Source organism: Harmonia axyridis, chromosome 7, assembly GCF_914767665.1.
Source record: "Harmonia axyridis chromosome 7, icHarAxyr1.1, whole genome shotgun sequence".
NCBI classification, from domain to species: Eukaryota; Metazoa; Arthropoda; class Insecta; order Coleoptera; family Coccinellidae; genus Harmonia; species Harmonia axyridis.
Genome location: NC_059507.1, coordinates 31,201,796 through 31,228,263, shown reverse-complemented (window position 1 = coordinate 31,228,263; position 26,468 = coordinate 31,201,796). Strand labels below are relative to the sequence as shown.

Genomic DNA, 26,468 nt, shown 5'->3' with positions numbered 1-26,468 from the left:
GATCAAATACCTGGAAAAAGTAATGGAGATGTCTCAATCAAAAATTAATCAATAAAGAATTGCGGCAATCACTAAACGGCACCAACTAGTTGAATTTTTTGAGCAACAATGTACCTAACTCTTGGCAGATATACCATTGCAAATACGACTTAATCTGTGATTTCAACACAACGGGTGTCCAGCGCACTTTAGTCGTCATGTTAGGGAATATTTGCCCCATACATTTCCTCACTCGAAGAGGACGGTGAAATTTTGTGGCCTTCCCGTTCACTAGACCTGAATCCTCTGGATTTTTTTTTATTGGTGTTGTTCAAAAAATTAAATTTATTCCAATCCTATAAGAGATGAAGCGGGAACTAAGGAACCGCATTCGTATTTCTGCAGCCAAAATAGCGGAAAGAAATTTGGATACTTTAAAAGATCTGTTGTTATTATGTTTAGGGAACAATGGCAAGTTAATTTATCCTAGTGGTAACACTGATCATATTCTATGATTGTATCAATGACATGTATTGCGCAGCCGCATATAGTCTTGTCTTGTCTATGAGTAGTACGTCATAAGTTGAATAAAAAAAAAACTTGGAAGCCGTTGTTCTCCTGTTCTGTTTAAGAATAAAACTTATATTATAAAAGTGTTAAAACAGTTATTCGATCCACTAAACCCACGTTTAAAAACAGGTTATGTGCCCAGTCGTGCAACTGGAATAAAAACAATTTAACGATACGTTTTTCGAGTGTGTGAAAAGTAAAATCGAAAAAACCACGTGTGGTGTAAAATGGCAGATAACACGACCACGACGACATTAAAATTAAATGGTGATAATTGGCCCATATGGAAGTTTCAAACCAGTATTATATTAAAAGGACGAGGTCTTTTCGAGATCGCGGATGGTTCAAGAATAAAACCCAGTTCAGGAGATGAACTTAACAAATGGCTCAAGGACGACGCAAAAACTCAAGAATTGTTGGTTACACGTATGGAAGAAGGTCCTCTAACTCACTTACTGTCATGTGAATCTGCGAAAGAAATGTGGACCAAATTAAAAACGGTATATGATAAAGAATCAGTTGTAAGTGTGCATTTGCTACAACAAAGGTTTTTCATGCTCGACTTTGATTCCTCTGTGAATACATTTATATCCAAAATTGAGGAAATAAAAACCAAATTAAAGACTGCAGGTGAAGTTCTGTCAGATAAAATGATAATTACTAAAATCTTGATGACCTTGCCAGAACATTTTAAACACTTCAGATCAGCATGGGAGTCAGTTCCAGATAAAAATCAAACATTGGAAGAGTTAACCTCTAGATTATTGCTTGAAGAAGAAAGATGCAAAACAGTAGAGTCGACAACAGCACTAGTAAGCAAAACGAGTTCTCAGAATAATCCAACCAAAAAATGCTACATCTGTGCAAAAGCTGGTCACATAGCAAAGAACTGTTACTTTCGAACTAAGAACTCTAAGAATGATAAGGCTGATAAAACAAATAAATTTTGCAGTTACTGCCGAAAACAAGGACATCTAGTTCAGACTTGTTGGATCAAGAAGAAAAAGGAAGAACCGTCGAATAAGAATCCTGTCAAAGAAGAAGTGGAACACAACGCTTTTATGGTATATTCAGATGGTGTAAAATCAGGTGATTGGTACCTTGACTCGGGAGCCACTGAACATATGACATGGGATAGAAGCTTGTTCGAGAAAATGTTCGAGGATCGAACCCCTAGGATGGTGCAAGTTGGAAATGGGCAAACATTGGAGGTAAGAGGATATGGAAATATTAAAATGTGGTCCTATAATGGAAGAAAATTCATTGAAACGTCATTATCGAATGTTTTGTATATACCTGACCTAAAATTTAATTTATTCTCGGCTGGATGTGCTCTTGATAAGGGATATTTCATGTCATCTGATAATTCATCATGTAAGTTTTTTGATAAATATGGAAATATTAGAGCCCAGGCACTAAGACAGAATAAATTATATAAAATGCAGTTCAAGAAGGAAATGTATGAAAACAAAATAGAAAATGAATTAACTAATAATATTTCTGAATGTATGACAGTTAAAAATATAGAAAATTTAGAGACTTGGCATCACAGATTAGCACATCAAAATATTAAGTACATCAAAGATTTCCTTAAAAAAATGAATGTTGAGTATATAAACAATGAATTTATTTGTGAATACTGTTTATCGGGCAAACAACATAAATTAAAATTTCAACATAGTGAATCACGAGCTACTGTACCTTTAGAGCTAGTTCATGCAGATGTGTGTGGTCCTATGGAAACACCTTCGTTAGGAGGAGCTCGATATTTTTTATTATTTAAAGATGACTACACCTCATATAGACATGTTTATTTCCTAAAGCAGAAATCTGAAGTAGCAAAAGCAATTGAAAATTATATATCTATGGCAGAAAGGCAAACTGGTGCAAAGATGAAAGTTTTGAGGACAGACAATGGTTTAGAATTTGTGAACAAACAGGTAACGGAATGTCTGCAAAGCAGAGGTATATGCCACCAACGCACAGTGGTATATACTCCCCAACAAAATGGAAGGGCGGAACGAGAAAACCGAACATTGGTTGAAGCAGCCAGGACAATGTTACATAGCAATAAAAATTTGACAAAAATGTTTTGGGCAGAAGCAATAAATACCGCTACATATGTTCTGAATCGCTCTGGTCCAAGCATTGTTCAGTTTAAAACTCCTTTTGAATTATGGAATCAAAAGGAATATAAGATGGAAAATTTTAATATTTTTGGAAGTAGAGTTTCAGTACTAGTACCTAAGGAAAATAGATTGAAGTGGGACACAAAAAATGAACAAGGATACTTCCTTGGTTATGGAGAAGACACAAAGGGATTTAGAGTGTATTTACCTGATAAAAACAAGGTTGTCATACAGAGGGATGTAATATTCCTACCAGAAAAAGTTCAAGAAACAAAAGGTAAAATAACTGAATTCTGTAATATTGAAGAAAATCAAGACTTGGAGTTAGAAGATACCCAAATTGATAATATTGTACACGATGAAGAGACAATTACCGATGAAGAAGAGTTGGATCCAGAAATCAGTGAAGAAATAGTGAATGGAAGATATAACCTGAGAAGAAACTTAAGAGGAAACCCAAGGTTTGAAGATTTTGAAATGGATTTGGATAGTTTGTTGTTGACAGTTACAGAAGATGACGAACCAACATGCTATGAAGATGCTATGAAAAGCGTTGAGGCTGAGCAATGGAGGAAGGCAATGGAGGAGGAAGTAAAATCGTTGCAAGAAAATGAATCGTTTGAAGTAGTGTGTGATAGTGATGTTAAAAGGCCTGTCATAGAGTGCAAATGGGTGTATAAGAGGAAGAAAGACGAGTTCGGTAGTGTCACGAAATTCAAAGCAAGACTTGTTGCAAAAGGTTTTCAACAGACAATTCCATTAAACGGCGATATTTATAGTCCAGTAGCGAAATTAACTTCTGTAAGAATTTTCTTAGCTATATGCAATAATTTAAATTTCAGGATACATCAACTTGATGTATGTAGTGCTTTTTTAAATGGAGAAATAGATGATGATGTATATATTTTATTACCTAAAGGTTTTAATACTGACACAGGAAAATTTGCAAAGCTAAGGAAGTCCTTATATGGATTACGATCCTCACCAAAAAATTGGTATAAAAAATTTAATGATTTAATGATGACATTGAACTTTGTAAGATCTCAAAATGAATACTGTATTTACTACAAAATTTCAGGCTGTTCAAAGATTTTTGTATTGATCTATGTTGATGATCTATTAATTGCCGGATCAGATGAAAAAGAGGTTGATGATCTAAAAGTTACTTTGAATCAACACTTTAAAATGAAAGACTTAGGAGGTATCAGTTATTTTTTGGGTATGCACATCACACAAAATGTATTGAAAAATGAAATCATAATCAACCAAACTTTATATCTAAAGAAAATGTTGAAAATTTTTAAAATGGAAAACTGTAAACCTTGTAATACCCCTATGGAACCAAATTTTAGACATGATGATCTTAAACGCAAAAATTCTGAAAGTATAGAAATTGAAGAAAGATGTAGAGCAGCAATAGGTTCTATAATGTATGCCATGTTATGCTCTCGCCCAGATCTATGTATAAGCATAAGTATCCTAAGTAGATATCAATCAACTGCAAGTTCACAACTTTGGCAATCGATTAAACGAGTTTTAAGATATGTTCAAAAAACACAAAATTTAAGTTTAGTTTTTAGAAAAACTGATTTTCAGAATGAAATTGAAGGATATGCTGATGCAGATTGGGCTGGGGATAGAACAGACAGGAAATCTACGTCTGGTTATGTATTTAAAGTTTTTGGGTGCACAGTCAGTTGGTGCTCTAGAAAACAATCATCCGTAGCTCTGTCTTCAACAGAAGCGGAATATATAGCTTTAAGCTTAGCCATAAGTGAAGCTTGTTGGCTTAAGAGTTTAATTAGTGATTTAAAAATTTGTGATAGTTTAAATGTCATGATTTATGAAGATAATCAATCGGCTATCAAAGTGTGTAGGAACCCAGAGTTCCACAAGAGACTCAAACATATTGATATTCGTTATCATTTCATTCGAGACAAAATAAATGATAAAACAGTTTCACTAAAGTATATTCCAACCAAACTGCAACTCGCAGATTTGTTCACGAAACCGCTGTCTCTAAGTTCATTCAATAATTTTACAATCAACTGCAATGTATTTTAAGAAATTTTTTTGGGTAACTTACCATTGAGGGGGAGTGTTGTTATTATGTTTAGGGAACAATGGCAAGTTAATTTATCCTAGTGGTAACACTGATCATATTCTATGATTGTATCAATGACATGTATTGCGCAGCCGCATATAGTCTTGTCTTGTCTATGAGTAGTACGTCATAAGTTGAATAAAAAAAAAACTTGGAAGCCGTTGTTCTCCTGTTCTGTTTAAGAATAAAACTTATATTATAAAAGTGTTAAAACAGTTATTCGATCCACTAAACCCACGTTTAAAAACAAGATCATTTCTCAATCGATGCAGGGCGCATGTATTCGCGAAAGGGGTGATGGTCATTTTGAACATTTTTTCTAATAATAATTGTGCATTATCTTTCTCACCGCATTGCATTGTTCTGCTTTTTATAAAGTAACTTTACAATAGACTTATTGATATTGAAGTTCCTGTGCGCATATCATTGAATAATTTTTCTTTATAAGTAATTTGAGGAGTAACTGAATTTGACATTTTAAGAATTGTAATGAATTATTCGTAATTGAAAATTGTATTGGTTTCTCAACAATCCCAACAAAAAATTAATTATAATTCATGAAATGTTAAATTTGATCCCAACATCGAATTTTAGTTTCTTTCTGTGTTTTCCGGAAGTCACAGATTACTCCACATAGTGAGAAATTGCAGTTTTTCCCCATTCAAAGTTCTTCCTGGATATCTCTTATTTATATAGGTAAAATTGACTGAAATAATAAAAAATATAGCTTCTAATTCGAAAATCTTAAGTTTTGATGAATTTAAGTTGTCCAACACCTTTGTACATTTTTGGTCCAAACCGTAAACAGTCTTATAATTCTGTATGTGTTTTTGCAAAAACGAAAAAGGTTTTTCGAAAAAAACTTTTTCGGCAGAAATATTTTTAAAATATGTGAGTCCGCGTCGCTACCATTTTTTCATACGAATCCCATCTCATCAACTCGCCTGTTTTCGGTATAACCGGAAGTTGTAGAGATCCGAAAATATTTTAGAGAGAAAGATCATTGTCTCAAACCCCAATATGCAAATTTTCAGAACAAAATTATGATTAATTTTCCATAAACGTCTAATAGATCATCGCAGTTTATCATCCTGTATATTACTAGGTGTACATAAGAATTTATTTGAGTTTTATGAAAATAAAAAATATTATCTCAAAATATATTTGTCAGAATGAATTTATTGAAATTATTCTTGGTATAAAGAAATATAAAAATGAACAATTATTTGATCCATTTCAGTAGCAAATTAATTGATGATGGTTAAAACATTTAAAATAATGAAATGAATAAAACCTTATTCTTAAATTGTACTTTGTACTGCACTATCCAAACAAAAAATGGAAGAAATATATTTGGGAAGGAGATAATTTAGAAATATTACTTTCTTTAATTTTTTATTTATCTTTCTATTTTATATACTGTTAACACCATGAATGTAGATGTAGATATAAAGTAGGCAAGAAACGTGTCCACATAAGAATATCACAATGTAATTTGATCATTTTATCTATTTTTTGAACTCTACAACAATAATAATCAAAAAATAATTTGAACAAGCACAATAACCTTTTATTATAATATTCGAACCAATTGTGAGGTTCATATTCTCCGTACAAATATTCTTCACTGTAAATTAATTGCAATTATATAAAATGTAACAAAAGAAAAATTGATCAATATTTGAATATCAATTTTCAATTTAATCTCAAAATTTGGAATCATCTCTCAAATCTCATATAGTTTAGACTTTCAACATCTTTGGTTTCTCAGGTATATCACATTCTCATCATTAGCATTTTCAAATATTTTAAGGCACTCTCTCATTGAACTTTCCTTCAATTTAATATAATTTCAGTTTATCCATTTAACATACTAGACATGTTGAAATATTGATGTAAATAATGAATGTAGCTTAAATACTTCTTTCCCTGAGAAATAAAAATAGAATATTTATAATAAATTGTTGTCTGGGACAAATCTTCAACGTTAAGTACCAAGTAATCAAACCTCTTCTGTCAACAGAGGTTCTTTAACTACATTATCTTCTTGACTAGGCTTTGGAATGTTAGATACAGGATTCTTTGAATACAAATATACAGCAAATAATACTGTGCATATAGAAAGAAAAGTGTTCAAGTATATTGGAATACCAAAAAGAATCCAACTTGAAATTGCTGTGAGTATTAACTCTAAAGCACTAGCAAATGTTTTCAATATGGAATTCATTGTTTTCAAGAAGAAACTAGTCACTATTCCTATGCAGGCATTATTGAGAATCACAATTAAAACCTTAAAATGAAAAATCTGTCCCATACTTGTAAAATCAAAAGCACCAGTTATGTTTCCGAATAGTAATAATATAAATAAATTGCAAACAATAGAATCTAAATACATAAACACATTTTGGATATAAATATCTACATTAGCACCTTGTTTTTTCAATAAATATTCATTGTACACCCCAGCAAGGCATGAGCACAAAATTTGAACAAATAAATATATCGTATTGATGCCCATTCCAATTGAAGTAAATTTATCTGATACACTGGTTTCCTTTGCCTCATTGAAATTGATTTGTTTCAACATGCATCCACATGTAAGGATAATAAGTGATATCCATTGCATTTTTGTCAGAGTCTTTGAGAAAATGATCTGAAAGAGAGTAATTTATATATTATTTTAAATGAGTAATAAGAATAGAACACTCACCTGAAACAATATTCCAGTAATAACAACTCTCAGTTGCAACAGTAAATAATAGGTTGTAGGATCAAATGACGAGAGATTAGTAAAGGATAAATTATTGTACAAACAATATAGAAATGCTGGAACAAAGTACAGCAGTAATATTCCCTTATATTTCAAAATTTCCAAACCATAATCAATTAAGGAATGGCTAAAATGAAATAAATTTACAACTGATATTGAAACCACACATCATATTACCTTTTAAGATAAAGACAACTGGATATGATAAGCTTCAATACCTCTGTAAAAAGAACGGCTGTAACAGTATTGTACTCGTAAGTGTTGTTCAAATTTTGGGAGGCTGTGACCAAAATTCCTATAAGAGCGATTTTATTAAAAAAAATGTGAATAACACCGGTGTATCATTCGCTTACCCTGATTCACAAACAACAAAATATATAATATAAATACCATCAAACTTAATTTAGAGGTGAATAATCCATTTGATTTTTGTAACATTTTTATGCAAACTGAGATAGAATTAAATCACAAAGTTATTCATACGTGGTTCATTGAGTAAATGTAAATATTTTGATTATTGCTTAATACAGCAAACATAATTTTATTGTATTTTCTAATTGTTGAATAAAAAAACAATAAGTTTTTCCGGAAAATTGAATAAAAATTTTCAAATGAATTATTCAGTATGTACTTCTCTAATAAGAGAAGAGTGTTTTATGAAAATAACATTAATGAAACACCAATCTTATCTTAACGTACGTAATAACTTGACAACTATATTTTGTTTAGTTTTAAGAGGTTATGATTTGAGGTTATTTCTACTAATGTCATATTTTGTCTATTTGAATTTTATATTTATATATTTGTACTTGTACATTCTGTTGATTAGTTTTGTTTATATCCCTATTATAATATAAGGGTTCAACATTACGATAACATGAAGTTTTCCCATCTCTCATATGAGATATTTTTGACTTCTGTTTCTTTATAACTTTTATTTCGTAGTTCCTTTAAACCCGCATCTTCTGTCAAATTCAGTTTTTGACCATTGACCATTTTTTCTCAACTTCAATTAATAATATTAGAAATCAAGACTTGTCTCAGACAATTAAGAATTGAATAAGAGTTTCAATAATATGACTTCTGTAAAAATACTTGGCAATAAGGTTTTAAGTATGTAATATTCAATGAGATATCAAGTAATTTTAAATATTATAATAAATTACATAATACTTGTAGAGCCCTGCAGTGGAACTATTAGTTTCGCTATAGTGAGAACAAACAGCTATAGTACAGAAACAAAAACTTACAATTTATCAGCTTTAAAGAGAGGTACAGGAGGTAGATCTAGTTTCAATGGAATTGTTGCTACGGTATTTGGTTCAACTGGCTTTACAGGTCGTTATATTGTGAACAGATTGGGAAAAATTGGCACTCAGGTAAATTTAAATCACTCTCAGATTACTCAATACCAGCACGTAATCTGTGTAAAGTAATTCAATAAAATGAGAATGGAATAATTTTCAGATGATTCTTCCTTATCGTGGTGATACATTAAATATCTTGAGACTCAGAGTAGCAGGGGACTTGGGTCAGATATATTTCACTCCTTATAACTTAAAGGATGAAGATTCTTTAAGGAAAGCTGTTAAATATTCAAATGTTGTTGTAAATTTAGTTGGACGAGACTGGGAAACAAAGAATTTCAAATTTAAAGATGTTCATGTTGATGGAGCCCGTAGATTAGCAAGAATTGCTAAAGAATGTGGAGTGGATAGGTTCATCCATATTTCTGCCCTAAATGCTTCTGATAACCCTATAGGTCATGTTTTACCTAAAGGTTCAGACTTTTTAAGGAGCAAATATGATGGTGAAATTGCTGTTCTCGAAGAATTTCCTGAAGCCACCATATTTAGGCCTTCTGACATATATGGCCAAGAAGATAGATTTTTGAGGTGATATTGAACACTCTTATAGAGATTTGTCATCCTTATCTACTTGTTGAAGGTATTATATTCATCCTTGGAGGAGACTTGATCAATATATGCCTGTTTGGAAAAAGGGAGAAGCAACTATAAAGCAACCTTGCTATGTAGGAGATTTTGCAGCAGGAGTTGTTGCTGCAATCAAGGATTCAGATACAAAAGGAATGATTTATCAAGCTGTTGGGTAATGTGCATCCATAACAAAATTGCCATAAGTAAAATTAGGTTCAGATTTAAATACTACTGTATAAAGATTATACAGGGTGGCCATTTGAAAACGAAACAGACGAAATAAAGTTTTTCGATAGAAATGCTCGGACAGGTCGATTTCTGTTTCGAGGGGGACAACTTAAGATGTAGGTTACGGATGCATAGCGCTTCAACCCTTGCTACTACAACCCTCACCCCCAAATTTTGAATAGGGAAGATGGGGTGAGTGATACCTCATTTGAAAGGTATTTTTATTTCAGCACAGTAATTGTTTTTTCATTTTATGCATTAGTTCTCGAAATATTCTTAACTGAGTATTTGAAAATGAAGTAGTGTTTTCATGGCACTTGTAGTGTTTTGTGAAAAATCGACATTTTGAGCTTCAAAACAACCATGACTATGGCTTCCTTCCTAACTAACTAACGCATGAATATTTCGAGAACTAATGCATAAAATGAAAAAACAATTACTGTGCTGAAATCAGTATAAAAATACCTTTAAATTGAGGTATCACTCACCCCATCTTCCCTATTCAAAAATTGGGGGTGGGGGTTGTAGCAGCAAGGGTTGAAGCGCTATGCTTCCGTAACCTACATCTTAAGTTGTCCCCCTCGAAACAGAAATCGACCTGTCCGAGCATTTCTATCGAAAAACTTTATTTCGTCTGTAATCTTGTCTGTTTCGTTTTCAAATGGCCACCCTGTATAGTAGGAAAAGTGTCGATATTAAGATCCAAAGATTTAGCAGCTATTCCTACTTGTCCCAATTGGGGGACATTACTTAAAGAAATACTCACACACTTCTCTATGTATTTTATTACTCTGAGATTTTGACTTAAATTCACAAGAATCATTCGACAGTGGCAAATTAAGATTCAATGGTGTGAGACTGCCGTTGTCCTACAATTGATCTTTGTACAATAGTTCAAAATTTCTGGTTGTCTGCTAATCAATTCTTGAATTTTTCTTAACCTTTCAGACCTAAGAGATATTATCTATCCGAACTTTTGGACTGGTTTTATAGAGTGATGAGAACAGATAAATTTGTAAGGTATCCTATGGAATATGATCCACTATTCTCACTCAAGGTGAATATCACCAATCGCTTGAGTCCTGGTTTCCCAGCTGCAAATTTGCATTGGGAGCGAATCGAACGAGAATGTGTAACTGATGAAGTTAAGAGAGATATGCCAACTTTAGAAGATTTAGGAGTTACGCTTACTCATATGGAAGATCAAATTGCTTATGAATTGAGACCTTGGACACATGGAATTTACCATGGAGTAGATGCAGATGAACCTACACCTAGAGCAGAACCCCCTAAAGTAGTTCTGTGAATTAATTGAAATTTTAAAATGTACAGTTATGAATCCAAGGAAAAATTATAAAAGTTTACAAAGATCATCTCTGAATTGAAAATTTGAATAGTTTTTATCATCATCACACTCAGCTATAAAAACTATCAGCTGAGTATGATAGTTTTTATATTGATTTATAAATAAGATTCCAGCTTATTTCCATAGGAAAATACAAAATATACAGTAAATGATGCATTACATATTGATATCAAACTGAAATAAAACTGTCCCCTGACAAGAAGTAGTCTTCAAACAATTTTTAGTATATGACATTCCATACTATGAACTCTTTATATTCAGTTTTGAACTTTTATATTTTATGTGGTGCAGATGGGAAAAAGCATATTGTAAAATTTCAGACCAGATAAAATGAAACGTTGTGTATGACTCTTCTTGAAAAATGGAATCAAGAGAGACTATTGATCTAGACTTTTCCTATTCAAATCTAAGTCAATTTCTTTCAGGGTAAGTTCAGATGTGATTCCGTAAATATAGCCGTTCAAAATTTGTTATTCTGTTAATGTGAATTATACAGATTTGATTGAGGTATAGTTTCTTGTTGATTGCATGTGGTTAACTCGTTACGGTTACATTAGCTCGTAAACAAAAGAGGTGCTGTAGAGTGAGACCTGTAGTAAACATCTGGAGAAATTATTTTATGCCTATCAAAAAAACACGTATTTATATTATGACCTTCCTCTGCATTAACTAAATTTGGCAGGAGTGTTTAAAACAGCTTTGAGTAGCATAGATTATTCATCAATGAATTATCAATAAGTTTGTTTAAACATTAATGAGAAATAATTTCTCATATTTCTTCAACAACCACAACTTTAACTATCTTTCAAATCAACAATTTCTTAAATAGGCAACAGTAAAAAAACTATCGAATTCAATTAATAGATTTATTGAATACATATAAATTTACAAGCGTCAAATAATTATTACAAAAAAAAATAGATGGTATCACATTTGTTATTTATTATATGAATATATAAAGGAAGCAATGAATTTCAATACTGATGAATATTAAATTCTAAAAAAAGTAAATACTTATAAAATACTCCATGATCAACAAAAATAAAATTTCAATCCTCCAAAGAGTTAATATACATATTGCAGTTAATAAGTACTGATTTGTCTCCTGATTTTCTAAAATTTTCAATCAATTTCTTTTGGATTTCTTTGCAATCTGAATTTTCAGGATTTTCTCTAGGCAATAAATGAATTGCTAGTAATTTTAATTCATTACTATCAATCTCTGTTAATTTCAAAGCAAGTTTATAAATTTTCTGATCATACTCCGTTGTGCCAAAAATATCATTAGGTAATAAAGAACAAAGAGAATCTTTGAAACAATCAATTATACCAAGAATACCAAATTCTTTCAAGAATTGTTTATATAGTTCAACAACCTTCAAAACAAAATTATCCAAACTGACAACTTTCTTCAATTCTACTAATAACTTCAATCTCATAAAATTTTGAATATCTTCTATAGCTGTAAATACCTCTATCCAACGAGAAAAGAAAGCTTCAATTATTGGCAATTCAAAATCTTCATGAAAGTGAAATATATCATAAACTACTTCATCTACGTAAGAATGACTATTACAAGATATTTTGAAATCTGGATTAAGAATGAAATTTTTTTTAAATTCCTTAATGATATCAAAAATAATGTTAAGGAGGAGTTCTTTTTGAGAACAATATTTCAAGCAATTTATTGTGAACAATTTGGCTGTTCTGTCACTTTTTCTACCAAACTTCAAAAAATGATCCTTGATAAAACTATTGCAAAATTCAAACGGTAGTTCCTTAAAAATTTCAGGAGTCAGCGAATTTATTATAAGTTCTTTGAATTCTGAAACATTCTGACCTTCTTTCTCTCTCTCATCAAGAAGTTCCCAAAGAAAATTTAAATAGGATAGTCTAAACTGTTTTGGTATTTTTTTTAAGTCACAACTATCCTTAAATGCATTTGATTCCAATATATCCAAGGATTTTAGTTGTCCTTGGAGTAAGAACCAGAATTTTTCACTCTTACTGACAAGAAAATATTTAAAGGTTTTCCAATAAATATGTTCCAAAACTGATTGATTTTTTTCTGTATTAGTCATTTCTTGAATGAGATTGAAAACATTTTCTACTTGTGAAACTGAGCAAGCTAATTTGATAGCATGCTTCCTTACAGATACTGCTCTATTGGAAAGAGTTTGTAAATGATCCGAAAGAAGCATTTCTGGACAGTGTTGAAAATAATAATACAATGGTGGTAGGGCCTCATGAAGACTGTCACCCTCACAAAATTGAACAATATTTGGTAAAATAGAAAAAGAATTATTGAACTTAGCATAATCTAAGAATTTCATTGCTAGACGATGATTTTTCACTTGCTCTTTATCATCTACGTCTAACATATCAGATTTGAGTGATGACATTGATTTTATGTATGTTTCTGGTTTCAATAGTGTTGCTAAACCAATCGCACAATTTCCAATCATGTCAAATTCATTAGATGTAAAGTGGTCAATAACTTTTTTTGTTAAACCAAGATGATCATAATGTTTTACTAGACGCCACATGGTAACAGAATCACAAAGATAGGCTTCTTTAATGCCTAGAATGAATTTATCAAAATTTTGTGTTATTTTCGTAGGATTATTTCTCAAATAAAACTCTATAATATTCACATCAAACCTGTCAGAAATATTATCCCAGAATATTTGTTCTAATTCTTCCACAAATTCCCCATCTTCACATGGAATTTTTTTTTTAATGAAGTTTTTTAAATAAATATTTTGTTGAGAATAGGAACGACAAGGTTCTTTCAGTTTAATTTTTACTGCCTCTTTGATATCAGGACAAAGAAGGAAGTTAATAGTATCTGCAGGATTTTTTTCATTCCATGACAGTATAGCTTTAAAAAATTCAAAATATAAGTCTATTTTCCTTTCTTCCTTGTAACATGAGGGAGATAAATCTTCTATCAATTTTAGCAATAAATATTTTTGAAGAATTGGAGCATCATCTAGTTTATTCCAGCAAGTTGTAAAAGAATTCAATATGCTGGTTAAAAAACTATCAAATAATAGTTTTCTGATATTTTCCATCTCAGTATTATTTTGATATAAAAATTTCAGATACATCATATTATATTCACCTTCTCCCCAGTAATTTCCTGCTTTAACTTTACTCCACTTTATCAAATCAAAAATGAGCTTCCAATGTGCTTCTGTTAAATGCGATAAATTGAAGCAATTTTGAATTTCATGAAGGAAACCAGATCTTATGGTTTCATCATCGTTTTTATGTCTAAAATTGAAATATTCCTGTACTTTTAATAAGGCATCAATGTCATTGTTTATTTCACACGTGCTTACTAATGCTACAACAAGGTTTTCCCTAGTCCTGACTCCATCAGCACCACTAATTTTCTTCTTGAGAATGGGTATTGATTTTTCAATACCATAATATTTTGGGAGAGTATAATCATCTTTTGAATTTTGCATCTTCAACTCCAGCAAAGACTCTCTTAACTGTATATTTTTAGTATTTTTCAACAATATATCATTTATTAACTCAGGGTGCTCAGATAGAGATGTATTATAACGTTTCTGCAATCCTTCCTGAATAATGTCCACATATTTCTCCTTTAAGCAGTACTTCATCGATGAGAAGCAAGAATAAAAGCTAAAATCCCTAAACGATGATGGCCATGTAGCAAAAAAAAAGTTTTTAAAATCAGATTTTAAATTTTTCAGTAATGTTCTTGTATGAATTCTTCCATATATAGTAGATGCTTCTTTCTGAAGGTATGGCATTGAATGTTTAACCATTTTTCTAGTTAATTTCTTTCCTATCTTCAAATAATTTGTTTGGAAAATTTCCATAAAAATGTTATAGTCAGTTCCAGCGATGACTCTGAATGCTTTTGAGTGGCGATCATAAAAATCAAAAATTTCATTTCTATTTTTTAGACTGATTAATTTTTGGAAATGGGCATTCTTATTTTTGTGAAGAAAAATTAGTTGTTCATTAGAGAATGCAACAATATGACCGTATGCTATTGTTTCCAATATTTTTTCCATACTACATCCAGCTAAAATATATTTAGCATTTTCTATCCCATATTTATCCAAAACAATTTCGTACAATTTATCAATCTTTTCTTCATCCTTAGTATAATATATAATATTTTTGAGAAATCTGATTCTTGAAACATAAGATAAATGAGGAAAAATATCATCTACAATATACTCAATAGATCTATCTTCTATTAAGTTTTCAAAAAACCATGCTTGATTCCATAATGGTTTTATTAATATCTCATTTCCTTCTAAGAGAAGAGTCAATAATTCTCTTTGGCATTTACAGTAAATGAGAATATCTACAAAGAGTTTTTGCTCAAGATAAGTTGTGGGTTTTAAATGTTGAACTAAATAATCAGTGCCTTCTGGCGTTTGAATAACACTCTTGTTTTCGTTGAGTAGAAGAAATAATTCTTTTTTTCTATTTCCAACAGTAATCCCACTGAGATTATGAAATCTCTGATGGATGTTAGAAACTGGGATCAACATATCTATTACTGTAAAAAAAGGTTATTTGAAATTGAATATAAAAAATATTGGTAATGATTTTGAATTATTCTATTTTATTTCAATTCAGCTCACCTAAATCTCCAAAAAAATATCAAATCAACAAAGAAGGCGTATGAATTATTTGGTTATTTGTAATAATCATAGGATAGGTTCTAGATTCATCATAACGTTATTTATAAATGAAAACATAGATAGCCAGTCAACATATGGAGTGGTCAGCTGTGTGAAAATGCCAGCAATAATAAAATTATTGATACCCGAATTCCAAATGCTTGAACACAGTGGCGTTCATATATCATTCAAACAATGGCGAGTTATTAATTTAACTGTATGCAATTCAGGCAACAAAAACTCATCTAACATCCTCACATTACACTCCGAATTCTTAATAAGTGCACTCTCCCTTTCATTTAAAAAGAAGTGAGGGCCGTTCTCAATAATCTTGGGCACCCGGGTTTTAGTTTATATCTAGTGTTGAACCGGTCTACCCAATCTTTTTTACCGATTTCCGAATGAGAGGCAAGCTTGACGAATCATTTAAGTGACGAAAACCTGGATTATTGGGGAATTACCAACATTGTGCAATTCGCTTACGCACAACGCTTGATTCGCTCCCGAGAAATGATGTATAGCAATTAAATTCCCAAGAACCAAACAGATTGACATTATCCCTTATGCCAAATATAAATCGTCTTTTTCTACTCCCTGTACAGAAAATGATGAAAATCTTACAACCCGCCAACTATGTAACTATCTATTGTGTAACGTAAAACTGTACGATTTACTTTACCGTAAACAAAGAGCACGATCAACAACCAATACAGTAGCATCTATAAAGTAAATAGCACGGCGAATAACCAATGGGATGAAACCTTTAGTAGTTGCCACGGAAACGAATAAGAGCCCACGTAGCCGATAACTTTTTGACGTTTCGTAATTGTGTCACGATTTGCCACCAGTTTTTGGATTTACCTAAGTTTTCAGGGAAATGAATGCGGTCGCAGAAAAAGTATAGTACACAACTCGAGTTGTAAGACAATTACGCAATTCTAGAATTACTCACACGCCGCTTCGTGGCTCGTGCTTGAATTTTTCTAGTCGTGCGTAAAAGGCTTCTTACAACTCTTGTTATGTAATATACTAATTAAATTCTGATGGAAACAAGAACGTCTTGATTAAACTCATCTTATTATTCAAAAATAGATGATAACGGAGATTTTACTGACCAAAAAAGTCGTGATTTGCCTTGGATAATTTGTTTGTATGACCTTCGAGATATTTCCAATCGTCCACATCCTAATGCTAAAATTATTATACATACAGGGTGATTCACAGCGATGGCCTATTAGACGTTTATGGAAAACTAATCATGAGATTGTGCTGAAAATTTGCATGTCAGGGTTTGGGACAATGATCTTTCTCCCTAAAATATTTTCAGATCTCTACAACTTCCGGGTTTTTCATGGCAATATGCCATACCTTGGGCGTATATGGGTTAGATAGATAGATAGATATATATTCATCTCAAGTATTTACAGATGCTGTCAAAATAAATGTATATAATAAATATAAATACATGTTCACACGTTACAAATTTCACAGTACGATATAATCAACGGCAAAATACACAATTTTTCATAGGGATGACTAGAATTTATGGGACAGAAACTCATCCATCGAGTAGAATACATTTTCTTTAAGCAAGCTCTTTATTTTTTTCTTGAAGGCATTATAATGTAGTGATGTCAGGCTATCCGGTAGTTTGTTATAGAGTTTTAGGCTGTTATATATGTGCATGTTTCTCGTTTTCTCCAGTCTATGTAAAGAAGGTACATATTTGTCCTTGAAACGCGTGTATATATTGAGGGTTCTGTGGTGTGAAGTAAACAGTTCTTGAGTTAATGGGATTCTTATGATAAAAATGGTGGCGATGGGGACTCACATTTTTTCGAATGTTTCTGCAGAAAAAGTTTTTTTCGAAAAAATCTTTTTAATTTTCGATTCTGCAAATGCGTAGTATTATAAACTTCTTCGCGGTTTGGACGAAAAATATACAAGGTGTTTATCAGAAGATCATGAACTTGAACAACTCAAATTCATCAAAACTCAAGATTTCCATATTATAACCTATATTTTTTATTATTTCAGTCGATTCTACGTATAAAAAGAGTAGGGATTACTTCAGCATACCCTATACCTAAAATGAACACTTTAAGAGTTATCGAGGAAGAACTTTTAATGAGGAAAAAACGCATTTTCCAACTGTGTGGAGTAGTGCAGTAGTGTGTGAATTCCGGAAAACACAGAAAGAAACTGAAATTCGATGTTTCCATTACTAAATTTGACATTTCATTTGTTTTGACAGCAATCAATCTCCTAAAATAATAGGAAAAAAAATATTACTCAAAGGCTAAAATTATAGTGTACAGTTATTACTCTTAGGCTAAAATGAGTGAACTCTCGTGTTACGAATTGATTCCAAGAAAAGAAATCATAACTTACTGATTTAATTATTTACCCTGTTCACTTTTATTGTAAGAAATCATAACAATCATTGCTTTGAACATGAAACACGCCACCATAGATAAATACAAAAGTAGGACCCCTTATATATGCACGCCACTGATTCTAAGAGTCTCTTCTTTCAGTTTTCAGCTATATTCACTCTGAAGGGCACAGACAGAATACTAATTTTGCTAATTAATAAAAAGTGCTTTTAAATATAAATATTTTGAGTGTGTCTAACCTATTATACTTACACATTATGAATAATGTTAGAGTAATAAGATAATAAAGTGTTTTACTCACAGTGCAAATAGGTCTATGCTGTCATATCCAATGATTTCCTTCGTTGATCTATGGTCGATTGATGTCGATAAATAATAATTATAGGATTAAGGTTATGTTGTTTTCTGTAAAAAGTATTTATCCCTATATTTATGAAGTGTGAATATATTTTGAGCGAGTTTTACTGAAGAAGAGGTAGGTACATTGTCAGTTTAATTGTATAGGTAATTTATATTTCATTAAAATTTCAGAACTTTAGCATTTCCATTAAGTGGAAAAATATCAGTTTTAGAATAATCAAGTGATGCCTGTTGAAACTATTCAGTATTCAGAAAAATATTTTGACGATACATATGAATATAGGCATGTAATACTTCCTCCAGATTTAGCCAAATTGGTTCCAAGACCACATTTGATGACAGAAACAGAATGGAGAAATCTTGGAGTTCAACAAAGTCCTAATTGGGTGCACTATATGTTACATACACCAGAACCTCATGTCTTATTATTCCGGAGAAAGTTAAATCAACCTCAACCTTTATAACAAAATCAATTTTGAGTAATTTTTCAGGTTATTTAGAGTATTCTACAAAGTATAAGATCGCTTATGCTGGTTGTAGATGATTTCATTATTAAAATGAATGAAACAAAAAAAAAATATAACTATATAACTATTTATATCTGTAAATTTCGTCTTTTCACACTTTGTTACCTCTCAAAAGGAATAAAATGACCATCATCAAAGTAATGAAATTATGTATAGAATTGAGTCATAAACATGTTTTTTTATCGAGAATAAATTATTTATTATATAATTATCCTAATAAATAAATGAAATAAATTTGAATGTTATGTCTTTAATTTGATTCATAACATCTTTTAACATAGATTTGTTTAATACTCTTCTTTCATACATTTCAGGTAAAGCAGAAACTAAGCGGAGTTAGCACAAATCACAGTTATTTAAAATATATAATCAAAATTAAATAAATTCAACTAACCAATCAAAATTATGGATACAGCAACTGAACAATAAATTTCTTCAGAATCCATAAGACAATAATCACAAAAAATATTAGTGAACCCTTTTTAAGTCAATTGATATTGGGCCATTGTCTTGATTTATCCGTTAACGGAACATAGACTACACCCATCAAAATTTTTCTTGATATCGAACCATCCTCCAACTTATCTATTTGTTCCAATTGCTGATCACCTCCTGAAGGGCCCACAGGAATGACTAGTCGTCCACCAACCTAAAGTTTTACTTGGTAAATTTCAAATGTAATTTTTATTCAAGATAACATCTGCAATCTTGAAAGAAATAAAAATTATTGAAGCAAGAATTTACCTTCAATTGTGATACTAAGTCTGCAGGTAAAGTAGGAGCTGCTGCCCCTACATGGATTGCATCATATGGAGCCATTTCTGAATAGCCTTTTCTACCATCGCCAGTTATAAGTTTCACTCGTTCAGTTTCAAGTAATTCAGGATTATCCTTCATAATGTTCATTTTTGATGTTTCAACTAACTCAGAAATATGATCTATACCTACCGCAACACTATAAATGTAGATCTTTGAGAAGATAGTATCTTGTTAGTTGTATTAGAAAACCTCACCCTTTTTCACCCATCATTAGCGCCATACAAGCAGTAAGGTAACCACTGCCAGAGCCAACGTCTAAGGCTCTTGTACCCTTGGTCAATTGATCTTTTAATAATTCCAATGCATGTGCATGCATATGAGGTGCACTTATGGTAACACCATAACCAATACTTTGGGGTTGGTCTATATAAGCATTGTTTTTACAATAATGACTTCTATCAACTGAGAGCATTGCATTTTCCACATTATCGCTTTTGATGATGCCATTTGCTATAAAATCAACAGTAATTCTTAGGAACATTCAATTTGTTTTTCCAATTTACCTCTCAAATTCCTAACCAGTTCCAAATTAGTTTTTCCATGGGATCTCCAAGCCATAATTGAGACTATTATTATTAATAGGAAGGCAACTGTGAGTGTTTTTCGCATGAAATGCTTCTCCCCTATTATAAAACTTTTATGGTTCCATAATTTTATTTTCAGAATTAATTTCTACAAAAATTTTTCAAATTCCAATGTTCTTTCCTAATATCGTTTGTCAAAATACCACCATAGACAGATTCCATAGAACTACAAGACCAAACAATCTACCGAAAGGAACCTCCGATCTAAGAACAATCGAACTACTTATGAAAATTAGAGAAAGGGTAGACTGTGCCCTCTACAACATTTGTTTTCAAGTGTAGGAAGGTCATTGTAAATAAAAGAATTTCAAGGTTTTTTTGTGATATTTATTCAGGAATAATGAAAATAGTTTTTTCTCAGTTTAACTAAATATTTCTGATATTCAGAAGCAACTCCAAATAATATAGGAATAGTAATAGAAGGTTTTTTGTTGGGACTGCATTTCTTTTCAGCTTTCGGCGTCTCAAATTAGTTTTTCTTGGTCTCAAACACAAATCTACGTGTCTTAGATCCCTTCCGGAATATGGAAAAATATTACTACACATAGAACTTGACTAATATTTTAATAATTCAATTTGTGCATAAAAATCATACTCTGCAAAATTCTTTCGATAAATAATATCTGCACAGTGAGAACAACTTCTTTACAGAAGTCCTTGTTCTATGAGGGTGTTCGTTTGTATAATGGTCTCCTAGAGGAAATTAAGACGGCACCATCTTCGGATGCATTCTGCGGAAGATTGAATGGCCACTTCAGAGAAAAGTGAATGATTGTATTATTGTTGAGTTGATTTTCTATTTTTTGTACTAGCCGGGTGCTAAATAAATTTTATTATTATTATTATTATAACTCGCATGGAATCTGCTATTTTCTTTCTGCCCTTCAAATTTTTCTTACATAAACATTCTCGACAATACTGCTTTCGCTAGTTATTTCCAGTTTACAACTGTAATATTAGATTAGGTGTACTACTTTGCTTCCGACGTTTTGCATTAGATGGCTGTAGCAGTGTGGTAGTCGAAATGAATAGATCGTAGATGTTATAATAATATATATTTCATTCATATCTTGGAAGATATAAAACATAAATATATGACAGCGTCATAAAAAATATTACATGACTGGTCAATTCAAAATGTTTCATTCAAGAGTAAAAGCAGAGTCGCCTTATTTAATTTACAACACTTATATAACAGTTTTACAAACAAAATATGCGATAAGCTTAGGTATTTGCAAACATAACGTCATCGAAATATTAGCCGATTTGTGTCTGCATCATGAAGTTATTCTCGATCAAACATGTCAGCTTACGAGCCAAATTCTCGTCATTTGCGGGAGGTTTTTATTTTCTGCTTCAATACAACTAAGGTGAGGCCGCTATCAATGAAAGAACTTGCCGAGAGAGGTCTCATCGCTTCAAGAATGGTGATTTTGACGTAGAATACCAGCATGACGGTGGAAGAGAGGAGGTTTTTGAAGATACATAATTGGAGGCATTACTTGATCAAGACTCGTGTCAAACGCAACAATAATTGGCAGGATCATTGGTAGTGACGCAACAAGCCATTTCAAAACGCCTGAAAGTCATAGAAATGATTCACAAACAGGGAATTTGGGGTTGAAGACGAGAAATGTTGAACGGCGTTTGTTTGCTTGTGAACAGCTGCGTGCAAGGCAAAGACGGAAGGGATTTCTGCATCACATTATGACTGGAGACGAAAAATGGGGTCATTACAATAATCCCAAGAGCAAAATATCATGAGGTTATCCCAGCCATGCTTCCACGTCAACGGCCAAACCGAATATTCACGATTCCAAGGTCATGCTCAGCATTTGGTGGGACCAGCTCGGCGTAAAGTATTATGAGTTGTTAAAACAGACTGAAACAACCACAGGCGATCGTTATCAAAGGCAATTAATGCGTTCGAGCTGAGCATTGAAAGACAAACGACCGCAATACAACGAGAGACATGATAAAGTGATTGTACAGCATGACAATGCTTGACTCCCATGTTGAAATGGGAAGTCCTACCCCACCCACCGTATTCTCCAGACGTTGCTCCCTCGGACTATCACTTGTTTCGATCTTTGGCACACGGCCTGGGTGGTTTGCACTTCCGATCATATGAAGAAGTAAAAAATTGTATCGATTCGTGTATCGCTTCAAAAAATGAGCAGTTTTTTCAACGCGGGATCCGTACACTGCCCAAAAGATGGGAAAAAGTAGTGGCCAGCGATAGACAATACTAAACATAAATATATAAAGAGTTTGTTACAATAAAGTCGAATTTCGGAAAAAAAAACGGCGGAAACAAAGTTGTACGCCTATGTACTTGGGAAAGCAATGGAATTAGACGGACGAGATCCCTGGTGGCATACTATTCCATCCATAAACGCAACAAAACTCTTTTGATTTGTACATTTTAGGCCAGTATTAACTAATCACAATGTTCAAATATATTTCAAATAATTATATCTCAAAATTAGAAAGAGCTATGGAAAAAACTAGAAAAACCTTGAGAATTTAACATTCAATTTGTGGCGGCTTCTCATAAAGCTCCACATAGCAACAAAAAACACAGCACTCGGTGGCCTAGAGGTTAAGAGCCTAGACTCACTCACCGAGATGCGATGCGACAAGGTGTCGGGTTCGAGTCCCGGCGGCTCCCGATAATAATAAAAAATTCCCCAAGCGTCTGTGACACGGCACACACAAATATACCAAAGTCACACTGATGAGTCCGGTGTGTGTGCCAGGGACGAAACGCATAAGTAGGCATATGTGAAATCTTATGGCGGAAAGCTGCGGCGTTTGAGCGCAGAGGCGACTCACTGCCCCGCTCAACGTTACTGCTACTGGGGTGTCCATCGGACACTAGAGCCGATGGCACGCCGAGCCTCGTGTTTCCGCCAACACAGCACGCAAGCCCGACGTGATGGGAATGGCCGTCTTAACGATGTGTCCTGGAAAGCAGAAGGTTGATGCGTAGCTCCCATATATCTGCAATTTCCAACGAAACTCTAGACGCCCATTCCCATGACGTGCAATACGTGCTCCTTGGTCTGCCGCGGTATAGCGGACCTGAATAGGCGGAATTCACCGTCCGCACGATGCCGCGAGGTGCAGCTCTGATTAGGCGGCAATCACCCGGCTGCACCGTTGACCTCGTAACACGCATAAGTTTCGTTCCTCCGTCACTGGGGAGGGAGTCATGTGGCGGCTTCTCATAAAGCTACACATAGCAACAATAAACACCGCAGTCGGTAGCCTAGTGGTTAAGACTGTAGACTCACTCATCGAGATGCGACAAGGTGCCGGGTTCGGGTCCCGGCGGCTCCCGATAAGAATAAATTCCCCAAGCGTCTGTGACACGGCACACACAAATATACCAAAGTCACACTGATGAGTCCGGTGTGTGTGCCAGGGACGAAACGCATAAGTAGGCATATGTGAAATCCTACAAATTTTTACGTTCAGTAACGAAGCGTTTGCGGATACATGTTTATGGAAAAAAAGTCTTATTTCTACCTGAAGAATGTGCCCCTGAAATCTTGATACTCAATTTTGAATCGCCCTGTATAATATTCGATGCAAGAATCAAATTGTTATATAACAAGAATACGATTCCCTGAGGAATCATAACAATTGAAATTACGCGTAATACCTATACATCTTTTTGTGGAATTTTTCGAAGAAAATCATCCTCATTCGATTATTACACGCCAGTTTCTTGTCCTACGGTAGTATAATAACTTTATTACAGCATACTAACTGATGACTCAACGATATGAAAATATTTTTTTTCACTTTCATGATTAGAAATCGTTCCTTCTTTGGAATGTTAAATATGTATTTCCTCCAAGTCTGTGTGTGCTCCACCTTAGGCGCATTGTCTCAGCGTTCACGATTCTCATCTCTCAGACATGATCGCTGGTCAGAATGCATTTCACTTTCTAAATAATTGAGGTAAAAGAGTTGTTAAATACAGTTCATTTTAATTATGATTCCCTTCTCTTATCCTCAACGGATCAATATCTCGACGAAAATTTTCAATTTATTATTTTCACGAGAAACGGTAGAAAAAGCAAAAAAATTCAGAAATTCACTGAGAAACTTTTGTGGTCTCGTTAGTAACTGTTGAATGAATTTCATTGATTGGATTGGAGAATACCATAATTTTCTAAATTATAAGGTTTTCGAATGATCTAATAATACCTATACAGATGCGCCCTTGGCTATCGTGCTTTGTAGAGCGTTGACTCCAACATTGAAGAGAAAAAGGAGGAAAACACTGCCATGAAGTCAGGAGCTTTTGGGCTCTCATCATCTATGACCCAACTGCGCACTTGGAGACCATATAACTGAATGTACGTATGTATATCCATGGGTGCAACCGGCGCATGGATGAACAAGATACGCAAAGAGCCATCACAGTGCAATATAAGCTATATGGATGAACAAGCGATCAAAAGCTCCTGACTTCACATAATTGCTTTCTTCATTTTTTTCGATATTCTCCTTGATTCTAACGGGTGTTTTTTTTCGAGGTATATAACTTTAAGTTGGCATACTGCTCAAATGGCGACCGATTAAACAGCTGTCAAGTGATTTATTCTCAGTTTGGTTTGGCAATTCATCATGAATAGACTCACGCCTGAACAACGCTTGCAAATAGTGCAATTTTATTTCGAAAACAATGGTTTTGTGCGGATTACGTATCGCGCACTACGTCCATTTTATTTTGTTTAGCAATGAAGCACACTTCTGATTGAATGGCTACGTCAACAAACAAAACTGCCGCATTTGGAGTGAAGCTAATCCTCAAGTGCATGTCGAAACACCGTTACATCCAGAAAAACTGACTGTTTGGTGAGCTTTATGGACTGGTGGAATCATTGGTCCGTACTTCTTCAAAAACGATGATGGCCAGAACGTTACAGTCAATGGTGATCGGTATAGAGCCATGATTACTAACTTTTTCATTCCTGAATTGAACAACCATGGTGTCCAGGAGCTGTGGTTCCAACAAGACGGCGCAACATGTCACACAGCTCGTGCCGTAATCGATTTATTTAAAGACACGTTTGGTGACCGCTTAATTTCACGTTTTGGACCTGTGAATTGGTCTCCAAGATCTTGTGATTTAACACCGCTAGACTACTTTCTGTGGGGCTATGTTGTAAAGTCATTGGTCTATGCGGATAAGCCACAAACCCTTGACCATTTGGAAGACAACATTCGCCGTGTTATTGCCAATATACGGCCACAAATGTTGGAAAAAGTCATCGAAAATTGGACGTCCAAATTGGACTACATCCGAGCCAGCCGTGGCGGTCATATGCCAGAAATCATATTTAAAATGTAATGCCACAAGATCATCTTGCGGATAAATAAAATTCATGTCAATCGAATAACCCTTCGTTGTTTTATTGCAATTTAAAGTTCTATAGCTCTAAAAAAACACCCTTTACAACTGTAATAAACCCCTTCTTTGGGGGTATATATGTCAATGGAAGAGCGGCTTTCCACTGACTAAAATTTAAAAAAATATGATGTTATTGTGGGTTCGGCCCGTCGCACTAGGAACAGGTCTTTTTGTTGATTTTCTTTCTTGGGGGCAGGATTAGATTTCCAGGTTAATCAAACTCAATTGATTCTTTAAATAATCAAATATAATAAAGCAAAAACCAAAGTTACAATATTCAAAAATTTGTACTACCTATTTGACTCAACGGCCAAAACTTTCAATACAGAAAAATATATCTCAAATGATCCACTAATCATTCATTGAACATTGAACTTGGGAGAATCAGGACTACTCAACAAGACAAAAATAAAAAGAAACCCAAAAAATCGTTAAACTGTTACTTGCCCTTATCCCGCGGGGCTAGGTTGGTATACCTAGTTATAATAAACTCTTTTTCAACTTTTCACACGAGACGTGTTATTCTCTTTTATTCACTTCACCCCCGAATCACGCACTCAAAGCTAATCTATCTTTATAACAAAACAAAATTGAAAGT

At 33.2% G+C, this 26,468-nt stretch overlaps 4 protein-coding genes and 1 long non-coding RNA gene across 5 annotated transcripts; 2 read left to right on the top strand and 3 right to left on the bottom strand.

Annotated features, from left to right (window-relative positions):
- Nucleotides 1–6,163: 6,163 nt before the first annotated feature.
- Nucleotides 6,164–8,270, bottom strand: LOC123683774 (UDP-galactose transporter senju). The gene is made up of 4 exons (XM_045622662.1): nucleotides 7,906–8,270; nucleotides 7,730–7,847; nucleotides 7,493–7,679; nucleotides 6,164–7,435 (listed from the first exon to the last, which is right to left on the bottom strand). Exons 1-4 carry the CDS (start codon nucleotides 7,988–7,990, stop codon nucleotides 6,785–6,787), a joined length of 1,041 nt encoding a protein of 346 aa, XP_045478618.1. The 5' UTR covers nucleotides 7,991–8,270; the 3' UTR covers nucleotides 6,164–6,784.
- A 237-nt stretch (nucleotides 8,271–8,507) lies between these two features.
- LOC123683773 (NADH dehydrogenase [ubiquinone] 1 alpha subcomplex subunit 9, mitochondrial) lies at nucleotides 8,508–11,090 on the top strand. The gene is made up of 5 exons (XM_045622661.1): nucleotides 8,508–8,665; nucleotides 8,732–8,931; nucleotides 9,020–9,447; nucleotides 9,500–9,661; nucleotides 10,666–11,090. The coding sequence occupies exons 1-5, from the start codon at nucleotides 8,629–8,631 to the stop codon at nucleotides 11,021–11,023; spliced, it is 1,185 nt and encodes a 394-aa protein (XP_045478617.1). The 5' UTR covers nucleotides 8,508–8,628; the 3' UTR covers nucleotides 11,024–11,090.
- Nucleotides 11,091–11,935: 845 nt separating this feature from the next.
- LOC123683772 lies at nucleotides 11,936–15,877 on the bottom strand. The gene is made up of 2 exons (XM_045622660.1): nucleotides 15,718–15,877; nucleotides 11,936–15,632 (listed from the first exon to the last, which is right to left on the bottom strand). The coding sequence occupies exon 2, from the start codon at nucleotides 15,622–15,624 to the stop codon at nucleotides 12,133–12,135; it is 3,492 nt and encodes a 1,163-aa protein (XP_045478616.1). The 5' UTR covers nucleotides 15,625–15,632; nucleotides 15,718–15,877; the 3' UTR covers nucleotides 11,936–12,132.
- Nucleotides 15,878–18,018: 2,141 nt separating this feature from the next.
- LOC123684488 lies at nucleotides 18,019–19,279 on the top strand. Its single transcript, XR_006748151.1, has 2 exons — nucleotides 18,019–18,627; nucleotides 18,719–19,279. It is a non-coding gene; the product is annotated as an uncharacterized LOC123684488 (long non-coding RNA).
- LOC123684487 (protein-L-isoaspartate(D-aspartate) O-methyltransferase) lies at nucleotides 19,270–20,601 on the bottom strand. Its single transcript, XM_045623771.1, has 4 exons — nucleotides 20,362–20,601; nucleotides 20,053–20,308; nucleotides 19,784–19,994; nucleotides 19,270–19,688 (listed from the first exon to the last, which is right to left on the bottom strand). The coding sequence occupies exons 1-4, from the start codon at nucleotides 20,465–20,467 to the stop codon at nucleotides 19,527–19,529; spliced, it is 735 nt and encodes a 244-aa protein (XP_045479727.1). The 5' UTR covers nucleotides 20,468–20,601; the 3' UTR covers nucleotides 19,270–19,526.
- Nucleotides 20,602–26,468: the final 5,867 nt, after the last annotated feature.